Source organism: Belonocnema kinseyi, chromosome 7, assembly GCF_010883055.1.
Source record: "Belonocnema kinseyi isolate 2016_QV_RU_SX_M_011 chromosome 7, B_treatae_v1, whole genome shotgun sequence".
NCBI classification, from domain to species: domain Eukaryota; kingdom Metazoa; phylum Arthropoda; class Insecta; order Hymenoptera; family Cynipidae; genus Belonocnema; species Belonocnema kinseyi.
Genome location: NC_046663.1, coordinates 81,128,773 through 81,155,532, shown reverse-complemented (window position 1 = coordinate 81,155,532; position 26,760 = coordinate 81,128,773). Strand labels below are relative to the sequence as shown.

At 31.4% G+C, this 26,760-nt stretch overlaps 1 protein-coding gene across 2 annotated transcripts in view; it reads left to right on the top strand.

Moving 5' to 3' along the window:
- The window catches only part of LOC117177177, a 131,881-nt gene that overhangs the window by 6,016 nt on the left and 99,105 nt on the right, over window positions 1-26,760 (top strand). Inside the window, exon 2 of one of the 2 annotated variants that reach the window (XM_033367688.1) lies at window positions 11,004-11,024. The exons of the other annotated variant lie outside the window; for it this stretch is intronic. Within the exon in view, the coding sequence (XP_033223579.1) occupies window positions 11,004-11,024 (21 nt within the window). The remainder of the gene's footprint in view (window positions 1-11,003; window positions 11,025-26,760) is intronic. 2 annotated transcript variants of the gene reach the window in all.

Here is a 26,760-nt window from a genome sequence, read left to right as displayed (position 1 = left end):
AAGTAAAATGTATGACTTAATTGCTTCATAAGGGATGCATGATATCATTTCAGAATTACCTTGAAAATTATGCTAATCTTTGATAACATTTCATATGTTATTAAGTGCGCATATATAATGGGCTTTCGCACGGACATAGCGATAACTACGTGGATAATCGCACACTGCCTTTTGAAAATGCTGTGCATTCTACCGCCGCGAGAAGAATTATTATATAACACACTTTGTATAAGCTAATAAAAATTACAATGTATTTAAAGTATATTCTTTCAATTACCAATACGATACGAGAACTTAGTTGACTCCCAGAGGCAGAAGCACGGTTATGTTAAATAAGGAATTAACATTTTCACATCTTCCTTTGAATATGAATGCATAAAGTTTAATTAAGCTATTTCTGAGATCATAAAATGGTCTTTTTACAACAATATACCTAAATATATATAATGCTGATGTAAGTCGTATATATGAAAATGGTTTCGTAAATATTCATTTCCGATATCGACAAAGTCCAGTTATATTTACAATAAAATAAAATTCAGTTTTTTATTACAAGGAATATTTTTGATTACAACGAAGCATTTGGGTTAATATACGTGCATGTATTCCTATGGAAAATAAATTCATATTCTTTTTTTTCAATGTTTGTTTTTAATATATTGTACCTTCAAAATGTGTGAAATTTATTAGATTAAAGTTTGAAATGTTCTCAATTGTATTATTCAAGGTTCTTGAAATTAATTTAATATTTTAGCTATTACACTTTATAATTGTTTACATGACGAAATATTTTAAACATCATTTATTCAAAATTATATTTCTTCTTCGTAGAGAATTCTTCTGCAAAGAATATGCAATATTTTGGGAGATTTTAAGAGATTTCAAGGAATCTTTAATAGCTTTGAACGATCTTACGTTATTTTTCAAACTGCCAAGTAATTTTCAAAAGCATAACAATTTTCAAGGGATTTGAAAAGACTGCAGAGAAGTTGAAATATTTTAAGGCATTTTAAAAGGTTCCAAGACATTTTCTAAGAGATTTAGACATTTTCAAACAATCTCAAGGTTCTTAATGAATATGCGGGATTTAACCATATTTTCATGGGGTTTTGTCAGAATTTCGACAGATATATAAAACATTTTTACAAGAACAATAAGATTTAAAAAGATAACAAAATTTCAAGGGATTTTCTAATATTTTCGAGGTTTTCAATAATTTTAAAATATTTCAAAGCTCTCAAGGTATTTTAATAAATTTTCCAGGATTTCAGGAAATATCAGATTTTATGTAATATTATAGAATTTTATAATATTTTCACTCGTTTGGAAAATACAAAGAATATTTTAAAAACTCTGGGCATTTTTAAAAATAAAAATAAAATAAAAAGAGCTTCAAAAATATTTGAGGAATTTCAAAAGATTGTAAAGTATTTGAAATATATTAGGGTATTGTTTTAAATCCAAGAAACTTTTAAAGCTGTAGTAAATATCAAGATATTTAAAAAATCGTAAGTTTTGAAATATTTTAAGGAATTTAAGTCATGAGCCTCAAAAAGTTTCAAGGAGTTTCAAAATACTCCCAAATACTTAAAATATTTTTGGAAATTTCAAAAAATTCTAAAAAATTGCGACTTGATTTAATTCATTTAAAGAGGTTTCAAGGGATTTCCAAGAATTTGAATGAAGAATTTTAAAATATTCCAAGATATTTTAAGATGAACCTACCATTACTGGGACAACGTAAAAAGTATGTCCAATACTGAGACAATAATAAATATCATTGAGTATCTTTTATATTCCAACATAAATTATAAAAGTAAAAAAAAATCAAAAATATTCCTCAAAACGTGTGAATGAACTGCTACAAAATTTGCCATTTTTTTTTATTTCCGAACTTTCCACATAACTTTTACAGCATTGTATTATTGGATTTTTCCACACTAAAAGAAAAAGTAATGTCTTTGCAGATTCTTAATACGTTTAAGAATGAAATTCATAACTTTATTAGCGATTTTATTCGATAACTTATGTATATTTTAATTTCCCGCATTTGGACAAATTTTTGTCGAAGTTGCCGGAAACGAGACGAGCTGTCGCTGACTGTCTCTGTTTCGGACACTTGAACGTGAGTTGCGAAATTGCGTTTCCATTACTGAGACGGTCACTTATGCCGTGTTTTTAATTAAATGTCGCAGTATTATTTTAGTGATATATTAAAAATATTGTTTATAGCACACAACCTTGCCGCGCAATTGATTATTTATTCTGAAAAAGTTGTTCAAAGTATTTTTTTTCGAAACCTCCAATTCTAAGCTGAAAGTTTTCCAACTGCTTAGGTAATTAATGTAATATAGTATCTAATAAATTTAATTTTTCAACATAAATTAGTAAGTATGCATTAAAATTTAATATCATATTAAAATCTTTTTTGGTTAAAATATCAACTATTATATTTTTTTATCAGAATTTTACTTTTTTGGTTAACCTGATACTTGAATTTTTTAAGAAATTCTTGAATTTTTAAATAAAAAAGACTAACTTTCTACCAGAAAAGATTAATTCTTATCAAAAAAGAAAAATATTTCAACCAAATTTATCAATTTTCTGACTAAATAATATCATTTTTAACAAAACAGTTGCATTGTTCTCGAAGAAAAATGTAATTTATAATTAAAATGACAAAGTTTCGAACCAAAAAGACGAACTTTCAAGAAAGTAGTTGAAATATTAACCAAAACAGATTTTTCGGTCAATAAAATTTTCAACCAGATAATACAATATGTAACCAAAAAATAATTAAAATTGTTTTAATACATTATTCAATTCATGTATCAACTTGAATTAGGATGAATTCTAATTCAAAATTTACTACGCAACAGTTTAATTTGCAAGTAAATCGATAATATTAAATTTTAATCTATACTCGCTAATTTTATTAAAAAATTCAATTCATGAGTTATTATTAAATTACTTACCTAAGCAGTTGGCAAAATTTGAGGTTAGAATTAGAGGTTTCAATCAAATACTTTAAAACTTTTTTAGAATAAATAATTAAACGGTAAGCATAATCCATTCTTTCTTTTTGATGTATTCTGTAATAAATTATATAAGTCAATTGTGCTATTTTATTTCGATAAACCACGTTCGATTTTCCTTGTCCCAGTATTGGCTTCTCTGATGTCCCACTTAAGGATTTGTGCCAAATTCGTGTTCCACTAATGGGTCATCTGACTAGCTTTAATAATATCCATTTATATTAATTTATTATAAAATTTCTAATGTATTTTCTGTTCTAATCGATCAAATAATGTCTTAACCGCTTATTATAACGGTTTTTGTACAAAAAATTCCAATTCCCCATTTTAAAACTGTGTTTATGTGAGTTAGCTTTTCCTAACTGTCCCAGTAATGGTCAGTTTACCTTATATGATTTCTAAAGATTTGAGTGAATTCGAGGAAATTTAAGAGCTCTCAAGGTATTTACTTCAATTTGCCAGGACTTTATGAAATATTCTCATATTTAAAAGAATTTTACTGGATTTTATAATATTTAAATAATTTTCACAAAATTTATTTACAAGAAGTGTGAAATTTCGTAGATTTCTAAAGATTTGAAGAGATTCTCAAATAATTTTTTAAAATCATTCAAATTCAATGTCAATTCTCTGTTCTTTTCAATTCAATGTATTTAAAAAATTTTTTGATTAGTTTTTGTTTATCTTATCCTGAAACCTCTTAAGCTGAACTTGAATTCATAGGGATTTTACGGAATTCTTTAGAATCCCTGCGAATTTTTATCAACTTATTTCAAGTTTACTGACTTCATTACATTTTTTTATGTTTTTTAATTTCTTCAATACCTCTGAATTTTTATGAATTTCATCGTTATTCTCATTTTCCTTAAATTCTTATAAAATTATTAAATTTTAAGCGCATCAATTAATTTTTTTTTTTTTAATTTTCAATTGTTTTGAATTATTTTGAATTCAAATTATTGTAAATTATTATGAATTTCTTCGAATTCCTCTGAATTCAAAAGAACGTTAGTGATATTAATAATGAAGATTAGCGACTTTTAGTCGTTTTGCGGATTAAAAAATATTCACTTTTCGCAACTTTTAATTTATTTTATTTTATTTATACATAAAATAAATTTTTTTTTAATAAAAATACTTATAGATTTGTATGTTCTTGAACAATCGAATTTTAGGTGATAAATTATTATTAAGTTTTAAAATGACTCCCCTGAAAATTTGCCAAACCCAAGATGAAATCCTCGTCTTCTTAGGCCACCATTTTCGATTCTCAACTTCTATTTTCTGCATGCTTTAGGGAAAGAAATGGGAAAACTGTACATTTCACCAAATTAAAGTCTAAAATATTCTCTGTATAGTGACGTATTTATAGATTTGCAGCTTTTAAATAAGTCTCCCATATCTATTCTCCAAGCAATAAAGTCACAGAAGCATGCATATGAAAGAAACTTATTAAGAATGTCAGTAATATTTCACAGATCCGTCTTTATCAATCCAAGCCAGATTTTTTCCCACCAGTGGAACGGATAATTTACTTCAATGCGTCCCCGGACATCATTCTCATATCTTGCAATCGGAACTCCACTGCGTAACACCAAATCACCATTTGCAGGTTGCATTATCGGACCTATTTCACCTGATTTTGTAACCAAAATATAGGCATTAATTAATTTAAAGATTCCAAAAAACCATCAACTTGCAAATACCAAATTGAACTACATAAAGATTCTACCACAAATTTTTCAATAATGAATTATTTTTCTGAATAGCTGTCTTTTACTTTCAAAATTCTGCCCATAATTGCTACAGTAGGCCAGAATCCAAGAAAAGTGGACAAAAGTCGAATATTTAACCCATTTCCTTAAAAATTAGTATATAAGGGTTGTCGATACTGCCTATGCTGAATTTAATGTCAAAATATCTAAATTAAACATGGCGGATCCAAAATGGCGACTAAAAACAATCGAAAATGTTTCATTCTTTACGAAATTCTGTTTAAAGGGGTTTTAGGGTCAATGATTATGAATTTGAAAACAAAAATTCAAAATGGTGAATAAAAATGGCGATCATGTTTCTCGAAATTAACCAATTCTGATCAATAATGCTTTTGAAACAATTTCAATGGTAGTTTTTATAATCTAAAATCTAAAAGTGTTTCGAGAATAATTAAATGCAAATGGGCGGATCTGAAATTTTAATAGCCTTTTTTCATTGTTATGTGATTATTAATCCATATACGTAATAGAAGAATAAAAATCTTTCAAATGTAATTCAAAAAGAAAAAATTCGTTCATGTTTGCATGCACGAACGTTCTAGTGAGTTTACAATGTCCTTCATGATTTAACTTAAATTTCTCATTTTTTATTGTTTCTCCGCATGATATCCTACCATTAGAATTTTCAAAGGATCATTCTTAAATTTTTCACTCATTTATGTTATCTTTCGTCGATTTGATCTATTCGACACTTCAGCACGGTACAAAAATTTAGCTGTGACAGGAATATTATTCCTTATTATAGCTAAACATTTAGCTGAAAATGAATGATGGAATTTAGAAAGATCCCTGAATCAGTGAAAATGAATATCCTTAACCATTTTCCATATACCAGGGATATCGTATAGTCAAACCCCTAATAAGTATAGCTATAATAGGGTTATTAAGAATAGGTGTCTGAAACAATTATCGGTAGAGCGCCGCGCCGGTGCATTATGGGAGCAGCGAAATAAAATGGCGACGGCCTAATCGGGAGCAGTGACTATTTAGATTTACTTTGGACAATTAAAAGCTTTTTACCACTTAAAATGTGCGTGAATGATAATATTAAATAGAGTTCCTGATGTGGTAATAATAATTTACATTTGTTTCGATTGTAGGCGATAACTATATTGAAATATCAAAAAATGCGATAAAAACAACAAACTTGACCTCCAAATGCATTATATGGATTTCAAGGAAATTCATTTTCGCGATACCAGACGAAAGATTGGCTACTGTAACTTAATATATTTCTATAACAACTAAATTTTTTTTCTAATCTGAAGATAATACAATTATACATAATCTGTCGAAAATAATAAACTCTCGAACTTAGCAATTTTGTCCAAATAACTGATTTACGAGAACAATTTACATAAAGTAACTAAATTTTTAACTCATATAACGAAACGTTTGACCTAATCTAAGCGGAAACTTTCTTTGAGTTTAATATATTCACGATTCACTCGTTCGCCTCAAGAATTTTTTTTCCGTGAGCAAAACAAAGACTTGGGCGACTACGTTTTAGAGGTTTAAGGTCAGGAAATTCCAACCTAATTTCGGGAACGAGAAAATTTGAATCAGTCAATCTACATTATATTCTTCAAATCTTTGTATAATCCTACAAGAGGCCTTGTATCTATTTTATCTCTTTGTAACGAGATTTGAGACAAAAACTCGCAAACGCTCTAAGTCTTCAGTTTTTACCTTTTGCCTATCAGTATTAAATTTATCCAAGATAAACAGAACACCAGTTTCCTTTTTCTTATCATTTGAAATTTTTTCCAAAATCTCACGTTTCATGAATGTTGTCATACTGAATGAATCAATAAATATTCATTTCTCAATAAATGAAAATAAGGACATTTTCCTTATAATGGAACCTATTTACGATTACATACTCAAAGTTTTGCTCATTTGTGCAAAAAGACTGCTAGGTATTTAACTTTGGAGAGATGTTTTTCCTTTCTCGGCTTATGAAAGCGTATATGATCTTAGCATTTCCTCATGTAGCTAGGAAGTTACCTGGTTTTAAGCAAGCATTATATATATATTCGTAATTTGAACTATGGTTTTTTTGGGAGATACTTCAGCATAATATTTTGCATGCTATACAGACTAGCCGCTTTTTTGGCTTTTATTTTACATATAGCTTTTTTAATTTCTTTTAGATAGCTAGTCTAATTTATTATTAGGTAATTTCAGTTTGAATAGTTCTATGATACTGTTTCTCAATTTTATTATTATTTGCATGTTCTACAATCTTAGTAGTTAGATAGTGGACTTTTTCAATGTTAATTACAACCAATTGTGCTTTACCTTTATCATTCAATGAGACTTCATCTGAGGTTTTGAGCGGAGGAATTGCTGTTACTTTAGCTTTTTAACTGATTTTGCCATTTTCTAGAGAGTATTGTCCCTAGAGCTAAGTGAAGAAAGTTTAATTCTTGTTAGTTCATTCCTGTGCTTGGTTTGGTCCAGATATTATCTTAGTAGGCCCATCTACACTTTTATCTATTACTTTAGTGGTATTGAGGGCCGGCTTTCGTTTTAAAAGGGTGAATTTACGTCCTTTTTCATGATTGATTAAGTTCTTTTAATTGTAGCTATGTGAGAGATAGAATTTTTTCTCTTCAAAGGATTAAATGCTCTCAAAATTGTGTATGAACTGAGCTTCAGATAAGGCATATTTGTCTATTTCTCAAGTAGATATTGCAATAATAGTGCACTTTTGTAATTTACAAATCTTTGAAGGTAGCGAGGCCCTATACAGTGAAACTCTGATAAGGTCCATATCATGTCACTTGCAGCAAGTCTCTCTACAGCAAGTCCCACCTGCGGCATGTCACATTTGTGGCATGTCTCTTCTGAAGCATGTCACATCTGCGAAATGTCACATGTGCGGCTTGCCAAATCTGCGGAACGTCTCATCTGCGGTATGTCACAACTGCGGCATTTCGCATATACGGCATGTCACCTCTGCGGCATGACACATCTACGGCATGCCTTATCTGCAGCATGTCACAACTGCAGCGTCTCTACTCAGCGGCTTCCCTCCCTCGCGGCATTTCTCACTGTGAAATCGACATTTTTGCGGCATCTCTCACTAGTAAATATTCTTGCAGTGGCATCTCTCCCTTCCAAAAAATGTTGAATGTCCAATTAAAAATCACTGAACTGCAGCAAGCCTCCCGGGACTAATTGTCACATCTGCGGCATCTCTCAACCGCGGCAAGACTCCCCAGCGGCACCTCCCATTCGGGAAGAATTTTGCAATCCACATCAAACTGGTAAAAGTGCGGCAAGTCTTTAGGATTAACTGTCACATTCGCGGCATCTCTCTCCCGAAAAAACTTGTTAAGTACTTCCAAAAGTGAAACAACTGCAGCAAGTCTCCCCGGCGGCAACTCTCCCCGAATAAAATTTTGTAAGAACTTCTAAGAATGGCAAAACTGTAACAAGTCTCCCCAACGACATCTCTTCTCCAAGAAAATTTTGTAAGCCCTTCTAAAAATCGCAAAAGTGTGACAAGTCTCCCCAGTTTCATCTGCCCCCCAACAAATTTTCTTAGTAGTTTTGAAGATGGTAAAAATGCGGCGCATCTCCACAGCGGCATCTTTCGCCCAAGAAAATTTTGTAAGGACTTCTAAAAATGGCGAAAGTGCGGCAAGTCTCTCCAACAGCATCTCTCCCCCAACAAATTTTATAAGTAGTTTTGAAGATGGAAAAACTGCGGCAAGTCTCCCCAGCGGCAACTCTCTCCTAAGAAAAATCTGTAAGAACTTCTAAAAGCGGCGAAAGTGCGGCAAATCTCCCCAGCGGCAACTATCTCTCAAGAAAATTTGTTAAGCATTTCCAAACATGGCCAAATGCGGCAAGTCTCCCCAGTTGCATCTCTCCCCCAACAAAATTTTGTAAGCACTTCTAAAAATGGCAAAAGTGCGACAAGTCTCCCCAGCGTCATCTGCCCCCGACAAATTCTCCCCAGCAGTTTTTTTTTCTGATTTGCCGCAGTTTTTACATATTTGGAAATAGTTTTAAAAAATTATAGGGATAGAGATGCCGCTATGGAGACTAGCTGCAGTTTTACCGTCCTTAGAACTAATTAGAAAATTTTCGTGGGTGAAAGATGCTGCTAGAGAGACTTGCCGCGCTCTTGCCATTTTTAGAAGTCCTTACAAAATGTTCTTGGGAGAGAGATGCCGCTGAGGAGACTTGCCGAAATTTGGCCATCTTCGAAACTACTTAGCAAATTTGTTTGGGGAGAGATGCCGCTGGGGAGACTTACTGCATTTTTGCCATTTTTAAAACTACTTAGAAAATTCGTTAGGGAAGAGATGCTGCTGGGGAGACTGGTCGCAGTTTTGCCATTTTTAGAAATCCTTACAAAATGTTCTTGGGGAAGAGATGCCGCTGGGGACACTTGCCGCTGTTTGGCTATCTTCGAAACTACTTACAAAAATTTGTTGGGGGAGAGATGCCGCTGGGGAGACTTGATGCATTTTTGCCATTTTTAAAACTACTTAGAAAATTTGTTAGGGAAGAGATGCTGCTGGGGAGACTGGTCGCAGTTTTACCATTTTTAGAAATTCTTACAAAATGTTCTTGGGGAAGAGATGCCGCTGGGGACACTTGCCGCAGTTTGGCTATCTTCGAAACTACTTACAAAAATTTGTTGGGGGAGAGATGCCGCTGGGGAGACTTGCCGCATTTTGGCCATCTTTAAAACTACTTAGAAAATTTGTTGGAGGAGAGATGGCGCTGTGGGGACTTGCAGCACGTTTTCCACTTTTAGAAGTCCTTACAAAATTTTCTTGGAGGAGAGATGCCGTTGGGGAGACTTGCTGCATTTTTGCCAATTCTAGAAGTTCTTACAAAGTTGTATTCGGGGAGAGATGCCGCTATGTAGATTTGCTACAGTTGTTCCACCTTTGGAAGTACTTAACAAGTTTTTTCAGGAGAGAGATGCTACTGGAGAGGCTTGCAGCAGCCACATCATCTTTGGAAGTGCCTAAAAATATTTCTTGGGGGAGAGATGCCGCTGGAGACTTGCCGCTGATGAGAGATGCCGCGAATGTGACAATTAATCCTAAGAGACTTGCCGCACTTTTGCCAGTTTGATGTGGATTGCAAAATTTTTCCCGAATGGGAGATGCCGCTGGGGAGTCTTGCCGCGGACGAGAGATGTCGCAGGTGTGACAATCAGTCGTGAGAGACTTGCCACACTTTTGCCACTTTGATGTGGACTTGAACATTTTTACACGGATGAGAGATGCCACTGGGGAGACTTTTCGCCTAGTGGGTGATGCCGCAGATGTGATAATTAGTCCCGGGAGGCTTGCCGCAGTTCAGTGATTTTTAATTAGATATTAAAAATTTGTTGGAAGGGAGAGATGCCACTGGGAGAATATTTACTGGTGAGAAATGCCGCAGTTGTGACGTACCGCAGATGAGACATTCCGCAGATGTGACAAGCCGCAGATGTGACATGCCGCAGATTTAACATGCCGCAGGTGTGACATGCCTCATATGTAACATGCCGCAGATGTGACATGCCTCATATGTGACATGCCGCAGATGTGACATGCCTTATATGTGACATGCCTTATATGTGACATGCTTTATATGTGACATGCCTTATATGTGACATGCCGCAGGTGGGACTTTCTACAGAGAGACTTGCCGCATGTGACATGATATGGACCCCTCTGATATAGGGCCCCTGGAGTGCGCGGCGTTTGCTTGGGCATGATCAAACAAAAGCAGAGCAGAACTCAATCGGGGCTGCTCACCCGCCAGCCTCAAAACCTGCACAGTATCAGAGTTTCGCTGTACTTATGTAGTTATCATTGAGAAGAATTAGGACAGGCATGTGATCAAAAATTAGCTCATCTAGGGCAGCGAGAGTTTCAAAGTTTGTTACAATTGTAATAATCATTAAATAAACTATGCTTGATCAGGCTTTTGTATTATATGATTGCTAAGTATAATTATTTAGGAACTTCAAAGAATAAGAATGTTCATTGATAAAGTTGTATGTTATGTTCGCATTTTTATTGTTATAATAACGGTTCCAGCAAATACGCTTCGCATTGATGTCACCGCATACTATGACTTTACTGCTTAGATTAAATCTACGATTAAGCCTTTTTGTACAGATAGTAGTGCTGAGTGGAGCATACATTACTGCTTTATTTATTTTATTTTCCAGATGGATGGAATGTGCTTCAAGGTATTACTTAATCTCTAGGTTGTACTTAATGTAAGGAATTAGATGTTTAACATACAACGCTACCCCCCCCCCCCTGCTTGTCTTAGGCTAGTCGTATCTTTTCTATAACATTTATATTTTTACAACCTCGCTTTAGGCTTATTATTTAACCATGTTTTGCTAACTATAAATATTTTTAATTACTTTTTTTCTGAAAGAATATCTTCTTCTTCGCGGAATCGAATCACAGAACTTCTGACTGACAATTGGAGAGATCGAAAGAATAATCCTTTTTCAGAAACATACACATTATCATTTCAGGAGTTACAAGTCAATTTTTTCAAGGAATCCGTATTATCATCAGAGAATAACAGCAATTCTTAACGTCTTTTCAGACCAGATAGAGCTATCGATTAAAAATTGTTTGATTACATTTTTCCTGAAAAAAGATCTTCTCCTTCGCTCCAAAGAACTTCCGAATAAGGGAAAAGCACCCGATTGGCAATCGTCAGTTCTGTAGTCTGATTCCCAGCGGAGAGAAGAAAATCTTTTTCAGAAAAATTAAATGCAAACAATTTTTTAATCCATAGCTACATCTAGTTTAAAAATACGTCAAGAATTTCTGTTATTCTCTGATGATGATATATCCCACTTAGCACAAAATTTGGCAACGTCTTTACGAAATCGTTACGGCATCGTTACGACATCTTTACGACATCTGTACGACATCCTATGTCCATGTCGTTTCGGTGTCTTTGCGATATCGTAAAGACATCGTCAGATCATACGTTTTATTTACGAAATCGTAAAGATATGGTCAGATCATACGACTTATTTACGATATCGTAAAGACACCTTAACGACATGAACATAGGACGTCGTAAAGTTGTCGTAAGGATGTCGTAACGATATCGTAAAGACGTCGCCAAACTTTGTGCCCACTGGGATAATCCTTCAACTATAAATATGTCAATATGTCTTTACGATCGACACTCTGCTAGGTTGAAAAACTTATCTACATCACAGAATTGGTTTATTTTCCGAAAGACTGCCAGGACATCTGCTATATCTGGAGATTCGTTAACTCAATCTTCTTCTCGAGAAAGGTCTTCTATCTCCCCATGATAATTGAACTTGGTTTCCTAGTGGGCACAGCATTTGGCGACGTCTTTACGACATCGTTATAACATCTTTACGACAACTTTACGACAACCTATGTCCATATCGTTAAGTCGTCTTTATGATATCGTAAATATGTCGTATGATATGACGATGTCGTTACGATATAGTAAAGACACTGTAACGACATGGACATAGAATGTCGTAAATATGTCGTAAAGATGTCGTAACGATGTCGTAAAAACGTCGCCAAATTTTGTGCCCACTGGGATAGTTCCTGTGGATGAGTATCCTTTCAGCTGGTTCTGCAGTCATCTTTCTCTCGCTAGTTATGAAAAATATTGCGCTAAGCTTTCTTCAGGGTAAGCCCTTATATACTGCAGATAAAGTTTCCTTTGAATTTTGAATTGTTCCCCTTTATTTAAGTGTTCTTTATAGACATCATATAACCTCTATAATTCGCTGTTTTTATTCTGACTCTGCACTTTAGGCTCGAGTCTAAATTTATTCACTGTTTGTAGTTCTTCCCTCTCTTGATACTCCTTAATGTCCGTTTCTGCTAATTATCCTAGTCCATGGATAAAACTTTCTGAGATTTACCTTGGTGTGTAATATATGTATAGAAAGGTATTTTCGGAACAATCTTTGTATGCTCGCATATTTATTTTGTAGATGAATTTAGAATTTTACCTTGGCGGAGTTGTAATTCTTTTTAACTTTCGGATCTCCAACAGTAACTTTTTGTATGCATTTAGTGAGTAGGGCGTAGTCATTGATGTAAGTATTGTTCAAATATTATGGGAGGCATTTTTTGTTTTTTGCTTTTACTGTCATATTCTTTTTGAAGTTTGATGATATGCTATTTTGATCGTTGGTATTTACACCTTTTCTGTCCTTGTTTTTTATCTTAGAGTCATCTTCCTCATCCATTGAGGCATCATTTTGGAGGATCAGAAATATGTTTTTAGTCTTAAATGGTACTACTTTTGAACTTTTTTTCTGAAATAGGACCTTCGTTTCCGCGTACTTTTTCGTTTGGTAATTGCACTTCGAAAAGTTACCTCTCTTTTCGAAAACATGAATTGAAACCATTCATAATTCGTGGTCGCAAGTCAGCTATGACTTATGCTATGAGCGATTATTTTCTATTACGAGAAGAAGTCGCACCTAATGCGCTGCATTAATATGGTTCAGAAATATGTCGCTAGGAACCGCATTAGGTGCGACTCCTTCTCGAGAGAAAAGAATTGCCCAGAAAAAGAGCCAGAGATAACTTGGAATCACGAATTAGGATTTCGGATGTTTTTAAAATTCATGATGACTGTGCTCTCCAAAAATTATAAGCAATTTTATTATTCATTCTATCTCAGAAATTATGTGAAAAGCATTGAGAAATAAAAGAAAATCATTTGTCACTTTTTAAAATGATTAATTTTTTTATTAGACCATGTCCAGAAAACAGACCAGGTTTTTCGGAAAATGTGCTATATGGATGAGAGCCTCAAATTTGAAATTATAGTTATGTTAATTGAAACTAAAGATAATATGGATGTATCTGACTATAAAATATTTTATTCTTAATATGTATTTCGAAAATTTTTCTATGCATTTGCTTGAGCAATTTTTGGAGTACCTTTATAAATTTTTTCAGACTTCTTCTATTATCTTTTCACTGAAAAACTATGGACCAAAGTTAACTGTTTTTAAAAACTGCGAAAATACCTTTTTTTCTATAAAATTTTTGAGTCCTTACTTTCCATGTAATTTTTTAAGCGTTAAGCCATGCAATATTTTCTGGCATATTGGCTTCAGGCTCATTGACGTATAACAGATTGACCCTTCAAACGATTGTTCTTTTATTGTTTATTTAGTCGATGAAACAGTTGCATATGTAGCAATTTCTAGTCAAATTGATTTTATTTGTAGAATTATCGTCCGTTATATTGGATTCACTATTTTGAATTTTTATATTTTGACTCCAGATTTGAAGTCAGCGAACCGAAAAACACATATCCACCATATTGGATTCACCATTTCGAAATTTGACATTTTTATTCGCGATTTGAAATCAGAGACCCCAGAAACTTTTGAATATACCGAATAATGAAATTTGCTTTGATAGAAAGAATGTAATCATTCAAGGATTAAAAAAGCAGATTCGATCGCTTTTTTCTCAGAAACCTGAAGGTCCACATTAATTTACAGGCTGGGTCTGAATTTAACAGGCAAAAATCTATTATAATTCAAATCTTGGCCTTTGAAAGATACCCTTTAACCGCTCACAAAGTACTCCATAATTAAGAAAAACACTTCAAGTTTTGCACAGATCTTTTTAATATTGATTTTGAATTGTATCTAAGTGTTTAAATTACCGGCTTGAGCTGTATTTCTTCCATAAAATAAAGGTCCACGGAGTTTTGCAACAGCAATTCTATTACGGATCAATAAATCATCATTTGCCAAAGATCTTCGTCCTGTAGGAAAAATATAGTAGAGTCTTCTTATCCTCCATTCTTAAAGGTTAACGAATTAAAGGATAAATGTATTTTTTTGTCTACTTATCAAAATTCAATATTTTTCAATATAAAACTTTGTATTTTTAGGTTGATTTTCCGACTGCAGTTTTCATCCGATTCAAACGGTTTTTTAAAAATTAAAGCTGATGAAAATCCGCATGATCTTATCAGAGCATATATTCAAATTGAGACTCTATTTTTTTCATGAAAAAAATTAAATAATTTTTTTTTTTACTTTTGAAGAGTACCATTTCCAAGAGAATACTCAGATTCATGCCAAATACCCAGAATGAGTAGAGGAACTACCCAGTACAATTTTTCAGTATTGTAAGATAAATTAATAAATGTATTTAATTTTTTATAAACAAATAAGTGAATGAAAATGGTTTCATATGGTTTTACGGTTATGATCCCTTGATTCTTATTGGATTTACTCAATTTATCGACAAAAATCATTTTTGTGTCAAACTCGTGAGGATTCATGAATAAACAATTATTACTATAAGCAAATAAAGAAAACAATTTTTGGCTTCAGCTATTGGTGACGAAAAGAATAGTCGTTTTCCATGGAATTAGCTCCATAGAGCTCCTGAATGATACTCAGTTATCATATCTGCTCATATAATAACAATTGTTCATTACTTAAACAAATGTAATAAACAAATCCCAGTTTGGCCATTTTTCGATATTCTTTCATCTTACTACAGTTAATCCTGTTCTGCAAACGAAGTAAGAATATCAAAAAATGGCCAAACTGTGTATTTGTTTATTACATTTGCTTAAATTATCAACAATTATTAGCGGATAATCCAAAATAATGAATGAGTATCATCAATTTGTGATCTGCAGTTGATTCTGGGTGGAAAACGCTATTCATTCCATGACCAATAGAAACGATGAGTAATTGTTCATGAAATTGTTTATAACAATGACAGTTGTTATTATTTATATAAATCCCCTAACGTTATTCGAAGGTCAGTCATTAACAATTAAACGCATCCAAAGAACGAAGTTTGTGTGACGAAAAATAGCCGAATAATGCAATTGTTAACTAAGATCGTTTGAACAATTACGAATTGTTATTATATAAGCAGATATGGTAACTGAGTATCATTCACGAGCTCTATGTAGCTAATAATAGCTGAAGCCAAAAATTGTTTTCTTTATTTGTTTATAATAATGATTGTTTATTCATGAATCCTCACGGGTATGACACAAAAATAATTTTTGTTGATCAATTGAGGAAATCCAGTGAGAATCAAGGAATCATACACCGTAAAACCATATGAAACCATTTTCATCCACTTATTTGTTTATAACAAATTAAATACATTTTTTAATTTATGCTGCGGCACTGGAAAATTGTACTGGCTAGTTCCTCTACTCATGCTGGGTATTTGGGAATGAATCTGAGTATTCTGTTGGAAGTGGTTCTCTTCAAAAGTAAAAAAAAAATTATTTCATTTTTTATTCAAGAAAAAAATAGATCCTCAATTTGAATGTATGCCCTGATAAGATCATGCTGATTTTCATCAGCTTCAATTGTTTAAAAACCGTTTGAATCGGATGAAAACTGTAGTCGGAAAATCAATTTGTCCAGGATCGTGATTTTCGTCCCACTGCGTGCGCCGGTCCGATACTCTTACCCTCTAAGCTCCGGAGAGACGAGATTAATTTCATCACAAGCCTCGCTCTCAGTCTTTTTATTTCTCCCAAATTTGTGGGCCGGCCTTTTCAAACTAAAGGTCAAAATATAAACAAATAAAATTTGTTCATTGTAAATTCTCTTTTTTTTATAGCTCCTTCGGTTTTAAGGAATATATTCTAATAACGTATCTCGTGCTTTGCACTGGATTTTGTCAAAAATGTGAACTTTTCTACATTATGTTCAATACTATTGTATCAAATGTACCTATATTATATTTATTTGTCCATGTCAAGCTGATACTGCTTATACAGATATTACAAAATAATATACAAATTTTATTTTTCATGGTGCATTGGTATTGAACCATAATTATTTTCATTGTCTTGTTTTAAAAATTTTTTAAATTACGCATCATATTAAAAAAAAAACAATTTTGTTATTAAACATTTTATGACAACCTGTATCGTTTTTCCATAGATCTATTCGTCCTTTTTTTTGGATGAGCAAATTTCATTTATTCCATAACTTTTGTCGTTTGTCAAAAAATTGAATTTTCTCATTTTTAATGTAGTTTTTCACGAATAAAACAAAAACTAAAATTCCTTTTAAAAAATGATTCAGTAGACATTTTTAGCTCTTTTTTGGATGAAAACCTTTGAAAAAATCTTTTTTCGTAGCTTGTGTCGTTTGTCCAAAAATGTATTGTTTATATTTTTAATGTTGTTTTTTACGAATAAAAAAACTACGCATTCTATAAAAAAGTGATTCACAATAAATTTGTAGATATTTTTTTGGGTACACAATTTTTGGCAATTCATCGTTTGTGATATGTACACTGAAAAAAAATTTGCATCAAATCCAGTAGGCTGAATTACTTGGCTGATTTTACATGAAGGAAGCAAGCATTTTCTTTTTACAAGGAACCGATTTTCTTGAATCAAGGGAATAATAGAATCAGAGCAGTTATTTGAATCAAGAATATATTTACTCCAAGCAAAAAACTATTGAGTTAATTTGATCCATTATACTTATTTGCATGAAGTTTAATCAAATATTGAATTTAAAATATTATATTCCCATGATAAGTAACTAAAACTCTAACAAAATGTTTCTGGATCCAAGTAAATTCATATACTTATTTTGACTACTATTTTAATTAAAACAATTTTCATGTTCTTGCGAAAATAAAATGAATGTATTCAGAGAAGAAATAATTTTTTTAACATCATGCTTGAATATTCTGTTTTAAATAATTATTAATTTGAAACGAATGTCATATATTGGTCTAAATTGATTTAATTTTCACTGCGTAAATATCTTATTAAAAATAATTATCGGCAAATTCACTCCGTATGAAGTTGATTCTCTTCGCCGCTGATACATTCTGTTCGCAGTATGCAGTTGGTTCGTAGTGATCTGATAACTCTTTTTCATTATATTATTTTGAGATATGTAAGAATTTAAATATTTTAAAGATATGTGAAAAAAGTGTTTTTAATTTTGAAATAATTACGCAAGACTCAAAAGTCATTTCATTCCTAAAATTATGAAAAGGTTATAAATTTAACACGTCTATAATTTTTTCTCTGATAATTTGAATTTATTAACCTACTTAAAATTAAACCATTTAGATTTTTTTAACCGTGAAACATTTTTGTGATTCGGAAAATTACTGGGAAATTTTTCCTAAATTAAAACGACCACCCTGACATTATTTTTGGGTAGTATTCAAGGTAAAGTATCCGAATTAAAAAATAATGATAAATATTCCTGTTGAATACAGGAATTCTTTTTCCAATAAAGAAAATATGATTTTTTTTAGATTCGGCTAGATTAAAATTGATTTTTAAAAAGTTTAAAGTTTTGTAACCTGAGCCTTATTTAATTTAAATTAGAGTATCAAGACGTAATTGTATTTTGTTCACAAACAATTTTCGTGTTCGATAATAGCAGTTTGAAAATCACAAAAATGGCAAAATTCATGAAAGTTTTAAGTAAAAAAAAAATTAGTTTTGAATATATAAACTTATCGTGTCTCATTCTAATTCAAACTAAATAAGTTTTAGGCAACCGATTTTTTAACTTTTAAAGAAAATTTTAATCTAGCCAAATCCAAAAATTAATTTTTTCTTAATTAAAAATTAATTCCTTTATTCAGCCGGAATATTTTTTCATAATTTTTAATTTTATATTCTTCTGAAATATTATCTGAAATATTATAAAAAATATTTACGATTTTAACACATATAGAGTAAATTTTAAACACTTACAATTGTTTTAAGTTTTAAAAACTTCCGGGCACCACTAAAAAATTTTTTTTCTTAATAAAATTAAGTTTTTCAGTTAAAGAATTCATTAATCATAAAAAATGTCTTGGACTACAAATTGTTAAAAATTTTTCTATCACCCATATACTTACATAATTCTTTTTTATTATGTAAATAATAAGAAATAAATATTTGGCAGCATGAAACCAGCTTATAAGCTTAAACAAATGTTTTAAAATGCAATTATCACATTTTCTTGGTAATTGAAAAAAATGTTATGCGTTTTTGAAGCAAAATATTTAAGTAAAAGGAATTCAATAACGAAATAGTCAAGAAATAGTGTTTTGAATTTAGATTTTTTGTCTAACAGACGCTTCTCCGGTACAAAGTTCGTTATTCGAGGCACTAGTCTATTGGTCCGATACCACATATTCTTAGATTAAGAAAATATATTATATGTACGCTTGTTCCAAGCATACGTTAGCAAGTATTTATTTATTTGCAACACACTAATATTCTATCGTCCCCATTTGTACCTGCAATTGACTTGAACCAAGTAAAATTCACTTGATCCAAGAACAATTTTTTTCAGTGTATCTTGCCTAGTATGATCACAAAATGGAATTTTTGATTTTTCACTATGTTTTGTGCAATCAAAATTTTAATCTTCGATTTTCTAGGAAAATTCAAAAGTTGTTACGATCATCTTGTAGGCTGTTCAAAAAGCAGTGTATTTCTTCTTCTTTTTTTTACTTTTTTCATATCATGCGTTGTTTGGCTTAAAATTTTCATTTTCATTTTTTTTCAATTTTGCAAATGCTATAACTTTCGTAATTGGTTTTTTATCCAAAAAATTCATTTAGATAAATTGTTCGGATTTTTGAATGCTACGAACAGCCGAACATAGAATTTTCAAATTCGGAAAAAGTGGTCTTACAAATTTTGAGATTGCTGTAACTTTTTTTATTTTCTTCCAAAATGGCTGGCTAACAAACGTGTCCTTCAATTTCAGACACTAAAAGAGTATACTAAATGCCAGTGAAATCTGTCAATATTTTCGGAAGTTATCGCGCTCACAAACTAAAAATACACAGACACACATACAGACAAATAGACATACAAATTCATAAAAACCTGTTGTTCGGATTAACTTTATGTTGCAATGTCTGAATGAGCCGCCCCAGGCAGAGGTACAGAAATAAATATAATACAGTGAAACTCTGAGACTGTGACGGTTTTGGGGCTGGAGGGTTTGGGGAATTACCCAGATAAAGTGCCGTGTCGTAGAGAACGCTTTTGTTTGTTCACGCCTGAACGACCGCCACTCACCCCGAACAGCTCCTTTTACTCCTACTTGCAGCGCGGCGTCAATTATCGGGAGAACTATATAAAGGGGCCTTATCTTTAGGATTCACTGTATAATAGAGTTGAAAATAATGTAGAAAAATGGGCATTTTGAGAAAATTCGAGTGCCAATCACGAGAAACGTAATGAGAATGTGTTTCTTAAAGGCGAAGGAGCATTAACAAAAGAGAATGCACAATCAACAAATTACAGTTGTCTAGAATTTGACCTTTAATTTTAGAAGACCTGCGCACAAATATAAAATTAACATTCGCGTACCCTAGGCGTGCTCAAATTTGCTAGCGAACTTGATACGTTAAGAATCATAATTTAAATCCAAACCTTGAGAAATGCGTTCTTGCATCCAGGCTGTCCAGATCCTTTCTGCATGCTCATGAGTTAATGGCCGTTTCATAGTCATCGAGTGCAGTTCTTTAAGATACCCTCTCTCAAACACTATTTGACCCGCATAATTTACAACTTGTTCTGTTGGTGGCCTCGGTATACCCAAAATATACATTGATTCTATGAGAAAATTAAAAGGGATTTTTATTGGTGAATTTTTCTACTAACTATAAAAATTTGTTACTGTTCCAAAAATCTTGATGCAAAGCATTTCGGCAAAATTTTTGTTTTATTTCCAAAGTTTTCGTTATTAGTATTGGTTATCTAATTGAATAAAAGTTTTAGATACAACAATGGAAGGGAATAGATTGAATGTGACATTTTGGAACATATGTTGGCAAAAATGTCAGTTATAATGTAACCAACATATGACACTTATGAGGGTACACTGCACTGCCTGTAATATCTAGAAAATTCAATCACTTTTCCTCCAAAAAAGTAGTTAAAACCTAATTTATTGATGGAAATGGAAGATAATTCATTTACGCTTGATTGGAAAATCAACAGCGTGGATGAATTACATGTCAGCGTGTCACCACTGACGTATTACCAAAGTTCTCAACTCGGCCACATTCTTGCTTTGTAATTAGTAGACTTTTGCCATACTCCGAACGGACAATTTTTCGAAAGTTCTTACAATAATAACAGCACATGTTTCAACTCTTTTGAAGTGAATTGCGAATTTTAATTTAATAGATATGCGTTACGAAAAAAACAATTATTGAATATAGTATACATGTGGATTCTGAATGTAAGGCATTTTAAATTTCGGATTTTACTTACGAATATAATTAAGATACGACATGAACAGGAAGAGGAGCGTACAAATAAATACTTTCATTTTTCTAAAAACCTAGAACTGTTGTTTAAAGAATGAGTTGAGCTGTTACTGAGATACGAATAAGAGGTCGTACTAGCAGTTGTACAAGCACATGTACATATATACTAGCCCTTATCTTATTGTCGACAAAAAGTATTTTCTAAAATTAAGTGCTGAAATGGAATTGAGACAATAAAGCGTTTCATAAACCTTATTTTGATTTCTATGAAATACGCAAACTATATTACGGAAAGACCTCGCCGACGCTGTGTTTGGAATCCAGAGTCTGATTCCAAAGTTATCTTTTGTTGTACGTTAACCCATGATCCACGTTACCGTAAGTAAAGCTACATTATTTCTCTAAGGACAGATGTTGTCCCCTGATAGGGTTTTTTGTAGCAACGTTATACCACATTACCCGAAACCTCCTCCTACTTTGCCCCAAATTTATCTCATTTCTCCCCAACCTTATACCATTTAGCCCGAACCTTTTGCTCATTTATTTATAAAATCATACAGGCTTGTTAAATACATGAATTGATTTGTCTCATCATTACAAAGAAATTTAAAGCTTACAATACGACTATATTCCTAAAATTAGGAATTTTTTCTTCTTAAAAAAATGTTAAAATCCATACACACATTGTTACTAATAAGTCAATATAAATATACAAAATAATTCTGTAATTTTTAAGTGGCCAACATCTTGTCTCTTTTCGAATTTTCGTCTCTAAGTCAGAAGTATTTCAATAATGGAATATTACAAAATAACTTCAATAAAGTAATACAATATTTCCTACCTGTTACTTCAATACAGTTGACGATGTTACATGATCATTTATAAAATATTTCTTATTTTGTAACAATTTCTTTGCTGTAATTTAACGAGACATACTCTCTTAATCTAAATAAGTGAAGTGTCCCTGATTAAATCAAAGAGTATTTGTTTACCAACGATGCAGAAACTTACTCATTCGATTATTCGCAATAGTCAATAAGATTTAAAGCTGTATACATAAAAAATAATCGGGAAAAATAAAAATGTTAAATATTGAAAGGCTTTTGTGTAAAATTGTCGCTTTTTCTACCAATAAAAAAGCAATATTGTGGAGCATTAAAATAGATTACATCACTGGTCATGCCTGATACTTTATATGAGAATTTATGAAAATAATTTGCTAAAGAAAATTCAATTTTCAAATTAGAAGATATAATGCAGCTACATTTTAAACTGAATTGACCGGATGCCAAGTCTAAGATTCATTTATATGTTGGGCAATAAAAAGTTATTTGCAACGCACTTTTTTTTGTTAAAACCTAATTTTTTACCTGAAAATGTAACTAGTCCACTTTTGGTTTTACGTGCATTTTTTTAACTGAAAATGCAGAATCAATATTCTTGTTGTAAATTTTCACTTTTTTTATTAAAAATGTAACTGTTTATTCAAAAATAACTTTTTTTTAACATTCATATTTTCAGGTTGAAATATCGTCTATTGCCTTAAAAGTTTTACAAATTGAATAAAATTTTTTTTCTTTCTTGACTGAAAATGATTTATTTATTAAAAATTCGACTTTTTAGTTGTGTTAAGCTACTTTGTTAAAACTTAATTTTGTTTGTTTGTTGAAGATTCATAATTATAACTAAAAATTCGTCCAAGGCATTTTCAAGAGACTACAGGAAGATCAAGGCATTTAAACAAATTTTCATACCATCGTAAAGATTTACATGGAATTTTGGAAGATATATAACGATTTTATAGGATCTAAAAGGTTAAAGGTATTTTAAGAGATTTCCAGGGATTTTGTAAGATTTCCGATAATTTCAATGATATTAAGGGATTTTAAAAGCTCTTCAAGGTATTTATTTAAATTTTTAATTCTTGTCAGAGAAAGTATCTGCGAAAAATTTGACCCCGTCCCCAGTTTTTGTCAAATGTCTACGTTTTTATACCCTCTGAACCCTACAAACAGGTTTTTATTAATGTGTCTGTCCTTTATGCTCTCTTTTAAGGTCGGAAGCTGAATGTCAAGTCAGTTAGCCAGCAATTTTGCATAAAAATTTAAAAAGTTAGAACATATTAAAAAATCATGAGAAAATTCTTTTTCAAGATTCAAAAATTTTAATAACGGCTATTTTTATTACTCAAAAATTTGAAAAATATATCCTTGCGAGTTTTTTTATTAAATGATATTGAGAGTCCGGATACAATAAAGGGACGTGCGCTCGAAAACGTGAAAAAGTATTGTCCAAGCGTCTTGTAATATCCAAATTCTTAAGTTGAAAAAATTAAATTGAAAAAATATGATCTTATGAAGAATGAAAATAAGATGGAAATTTTATCAATTACAATTTTTTTCCTGGTGTACATTTTTAATATTAAAATTGAAAAAGGAAAAGAAAGATTCCCAAATTGATTTATTTCTTAAATCATAAATTGTCTTTATGCAGATGGAAGCATGTTTTTCTAAGTCGGGGAACATAATGTCAGCTATTCAAGGTTAAAGTTTAAACAATTTCCAGTGAGACATTTGTTCATTTAAAACTGTTTCAAAAATACTTGTCTTCGTAAAGGCGATTTATTTTTTAAAAAATAATTTAATTTTAAATATTTTTTTCCCCTCATTCAATTTTATTATTAAAGAAATGCATTAGAAATAAAAACGCTCAATAGAAAAAAGTGCCGTTTTCTCATGCTTTAAAAGCTTATTTTTCTAAATTTACTTAAAAAATTTTTTAATTTGCGTATCACAAAACGCTTGGATAGTACGTATGCGCGTTTTTGAGCGCTTGTCCCCTATTTGAATCCAGACCCTCAATTGTCAGAGTTAAGGCATTTACAAAATTTAAAAAAAACAAGAGAGAGGAACATATAAAGCCAAGCAACGCACGATATGAATCGTTTGAAAAATAAAAATTTAATTTTTTTACCAACGTTTCTGGTTTCAACCACAGAAAATATAATGAAAAATCGAAAGCTTTACTTTGCGGTTAAATTATGCAATATATAAGAAAAAATATGAACAAATAAATATTATGCACCCAAGAAAGATCCACTCATTTGTTATTGATCACTTTTTAATAGAAAAAGTAGTTTTTTGTTTATTCGTAAAAAGCAACATTATAAATAAATTTTCGAACAAGCCACTCAAACTACGGAAAAAAATCAATGCAAAAAAGTTGTTCACCCAAAAAAGAGCTAAAAAATGGTTATTTATCAATTTTTTATCAGACGCGAAATTTTTGTTTTAATTGTAAAAAATAAAATTAAACATAAAAATTTGGAAAACCCACATAAGGTGATAAAAAAATAATAGATAGAATTTGTTCACTCAAAAAAGATCTGCAAAGCTTTAACTCATGTTTTGATAGAACACGCAGTTTTCTTTTCAATCCTAAAAAATAACATTAAAGAACAAAATTTAATTTTTGGACTAATGACTCTAGCGACGAAACAAGAAATGCCTAGACAAACGTTGTTCACCCAAAAAGGATCTACAAATTTATTATTAGTCATTCTTTTACAGGACGTGTAGTTTTTGTCTTTATCATAAAAAATAACATTAACAATAGCAAAGCTGAATTTCTGGATAAACAATACAAGGGACGAAACGAAAAATGCTTACAAACAAAATCTACAAATTTCTTAATTATTATTTTTTGATAGGATGCTTATTTTTTTTAATCCTAAAAATTTCATTGAAAATAAGCAAATTAAGTTTTTCGAAAAACGGGAAACGGTGTAATAAAATTGCAACCAACAAAATTTTTTTTGCATAGGATGCGCACTTTTTTTAAATTATAAAAACAAAAAAATGAAAATACATTGGAGCCATAGACACACTCAAACCTACGAGCGCAGCGTGCACAGCGCAATGACTATGTGCCCACGCCCCCGTAAGATTCTTCATAATTTATTTATTTAATTACATTTTCAATAAAGATTTATCGCAGGAAATGAGGGTGTCGTAGAGTTTTGCACATTTAAAGAGATTGGCAGGTACTTTTTTCAATTTATTTAAATTAGTTTAGAATTCACCTTCATTCTTATTAATTCATCCGGCATTCTTTTATATTCTCTCAATTCTTTAGAATTTTTTCCAAGTGTCTGAATTCACTTGAATTCTTTTAATACACTCAATTCTACTCATTTCAATGTATTTTATAATTTTTTGGTTACATTTTTAATTAATACATCCTAAAGTCTTTTAAACTCACCCCGAATTCCGAGGGATTTCATCAAATTCTTTTGTATGCCTTCACCCTTTTTTTCAAAGCCAATGACGAACTTACTGAATTCAAAGGAATTTTTAATTGTATTAAAGTATTATTACTTACTCCTGAAATTGTTGCATTTCACCTGGAATTATTATGAATTTTGTTGCAATATTTGTTATTGAAAAAAGCATTAGTTACATTATTAATGAAAATTAATCTCTTTTCCAGTAAATAAGGTAGTGAGTACCCTGACAATTTAAATTTCTTTCACTCGATTTATGATGGTTCTTTCTACATGAAAAATTGTATAAGATTATAATTTTCGTCTCTGAATACTAATGAAATTTTTTATTTTATCTGTGAAAAAAAATCCTTCCTCTATATTTCGATTTCCTATATTTCAAATATTAATAGTTGGAAATAATTAGAAATTAGCCAGGGGAAATCCGAGAAAGTTTGGCGAATTTAAAAAATGAAGTTTTGTGGCCACCCTGGATATATTCTTTTATTCTATCTTCAAAATTCCAGAGTAGTATCTGAATCTCTTTTGAGCATTGATTTTTTAAAATATTTATAAATTTGTATATTCTTTATCAGTCGAATTTTAGATAAGAAATTCTTATAACATTTTGAAATACCACTTCTGTAAATTTGTCGGAAAGCGAGGTGAAATCCATGTCTTCTTACGCCACAATTTTCGATGCTCAAATTTCACTCAATGCATGCTTTAAGGAAGGAAATGAACAAATCTAAGCTTCGCTAAATTAAACACTGAAATCTCCTATTCATAATGATGCATTTATTGGTTTTTCATCTTCTAAATAGGTCTCTTATATCAATGCTTCCAACAACAAGATTAAGGAAGCATGAATACGACATAAACTTATTATGTGATTAATATTTTCAAAAATGTTCATGTATATCTCCAAAGCAGATATTTAGCGGTATAAGATAGTTGACTTCAATACAAACCCAAACATTATTCTCATATCTTGCAATAAGAGTTCCAGTTCGTATCACTAAATCTATACCTCTATATACTCTATGTACGCTATATCAATATTCCTGAAACCAATATATCAAATAATTTTGCATAGCTTACAATCCTAAAAATATCATAAAAATAACTGATACTCTCTATCTGCAACCTGATGACGCGTCCGACCACACTGTGCTTCAAGCGGCGATAAGTATAAAGAAAGTGTCGACGAAAACTGAAGGCGAGAATTTGTTCTTACGTGCCAACATTTCAAAATCCGTTTCAATGAAAATCTTAGCTGATCATTTTTTTTCAATATCGCAAAATCATTTTTTGTGTTTAGTCCGGGGGCTGGGTATGATCCCGTATGCACTAAGACCGCCAAAGCTGAAAACCCTCTATTCTTATGTATTTTGAGCCCCTGAATCCGAATCCACAAC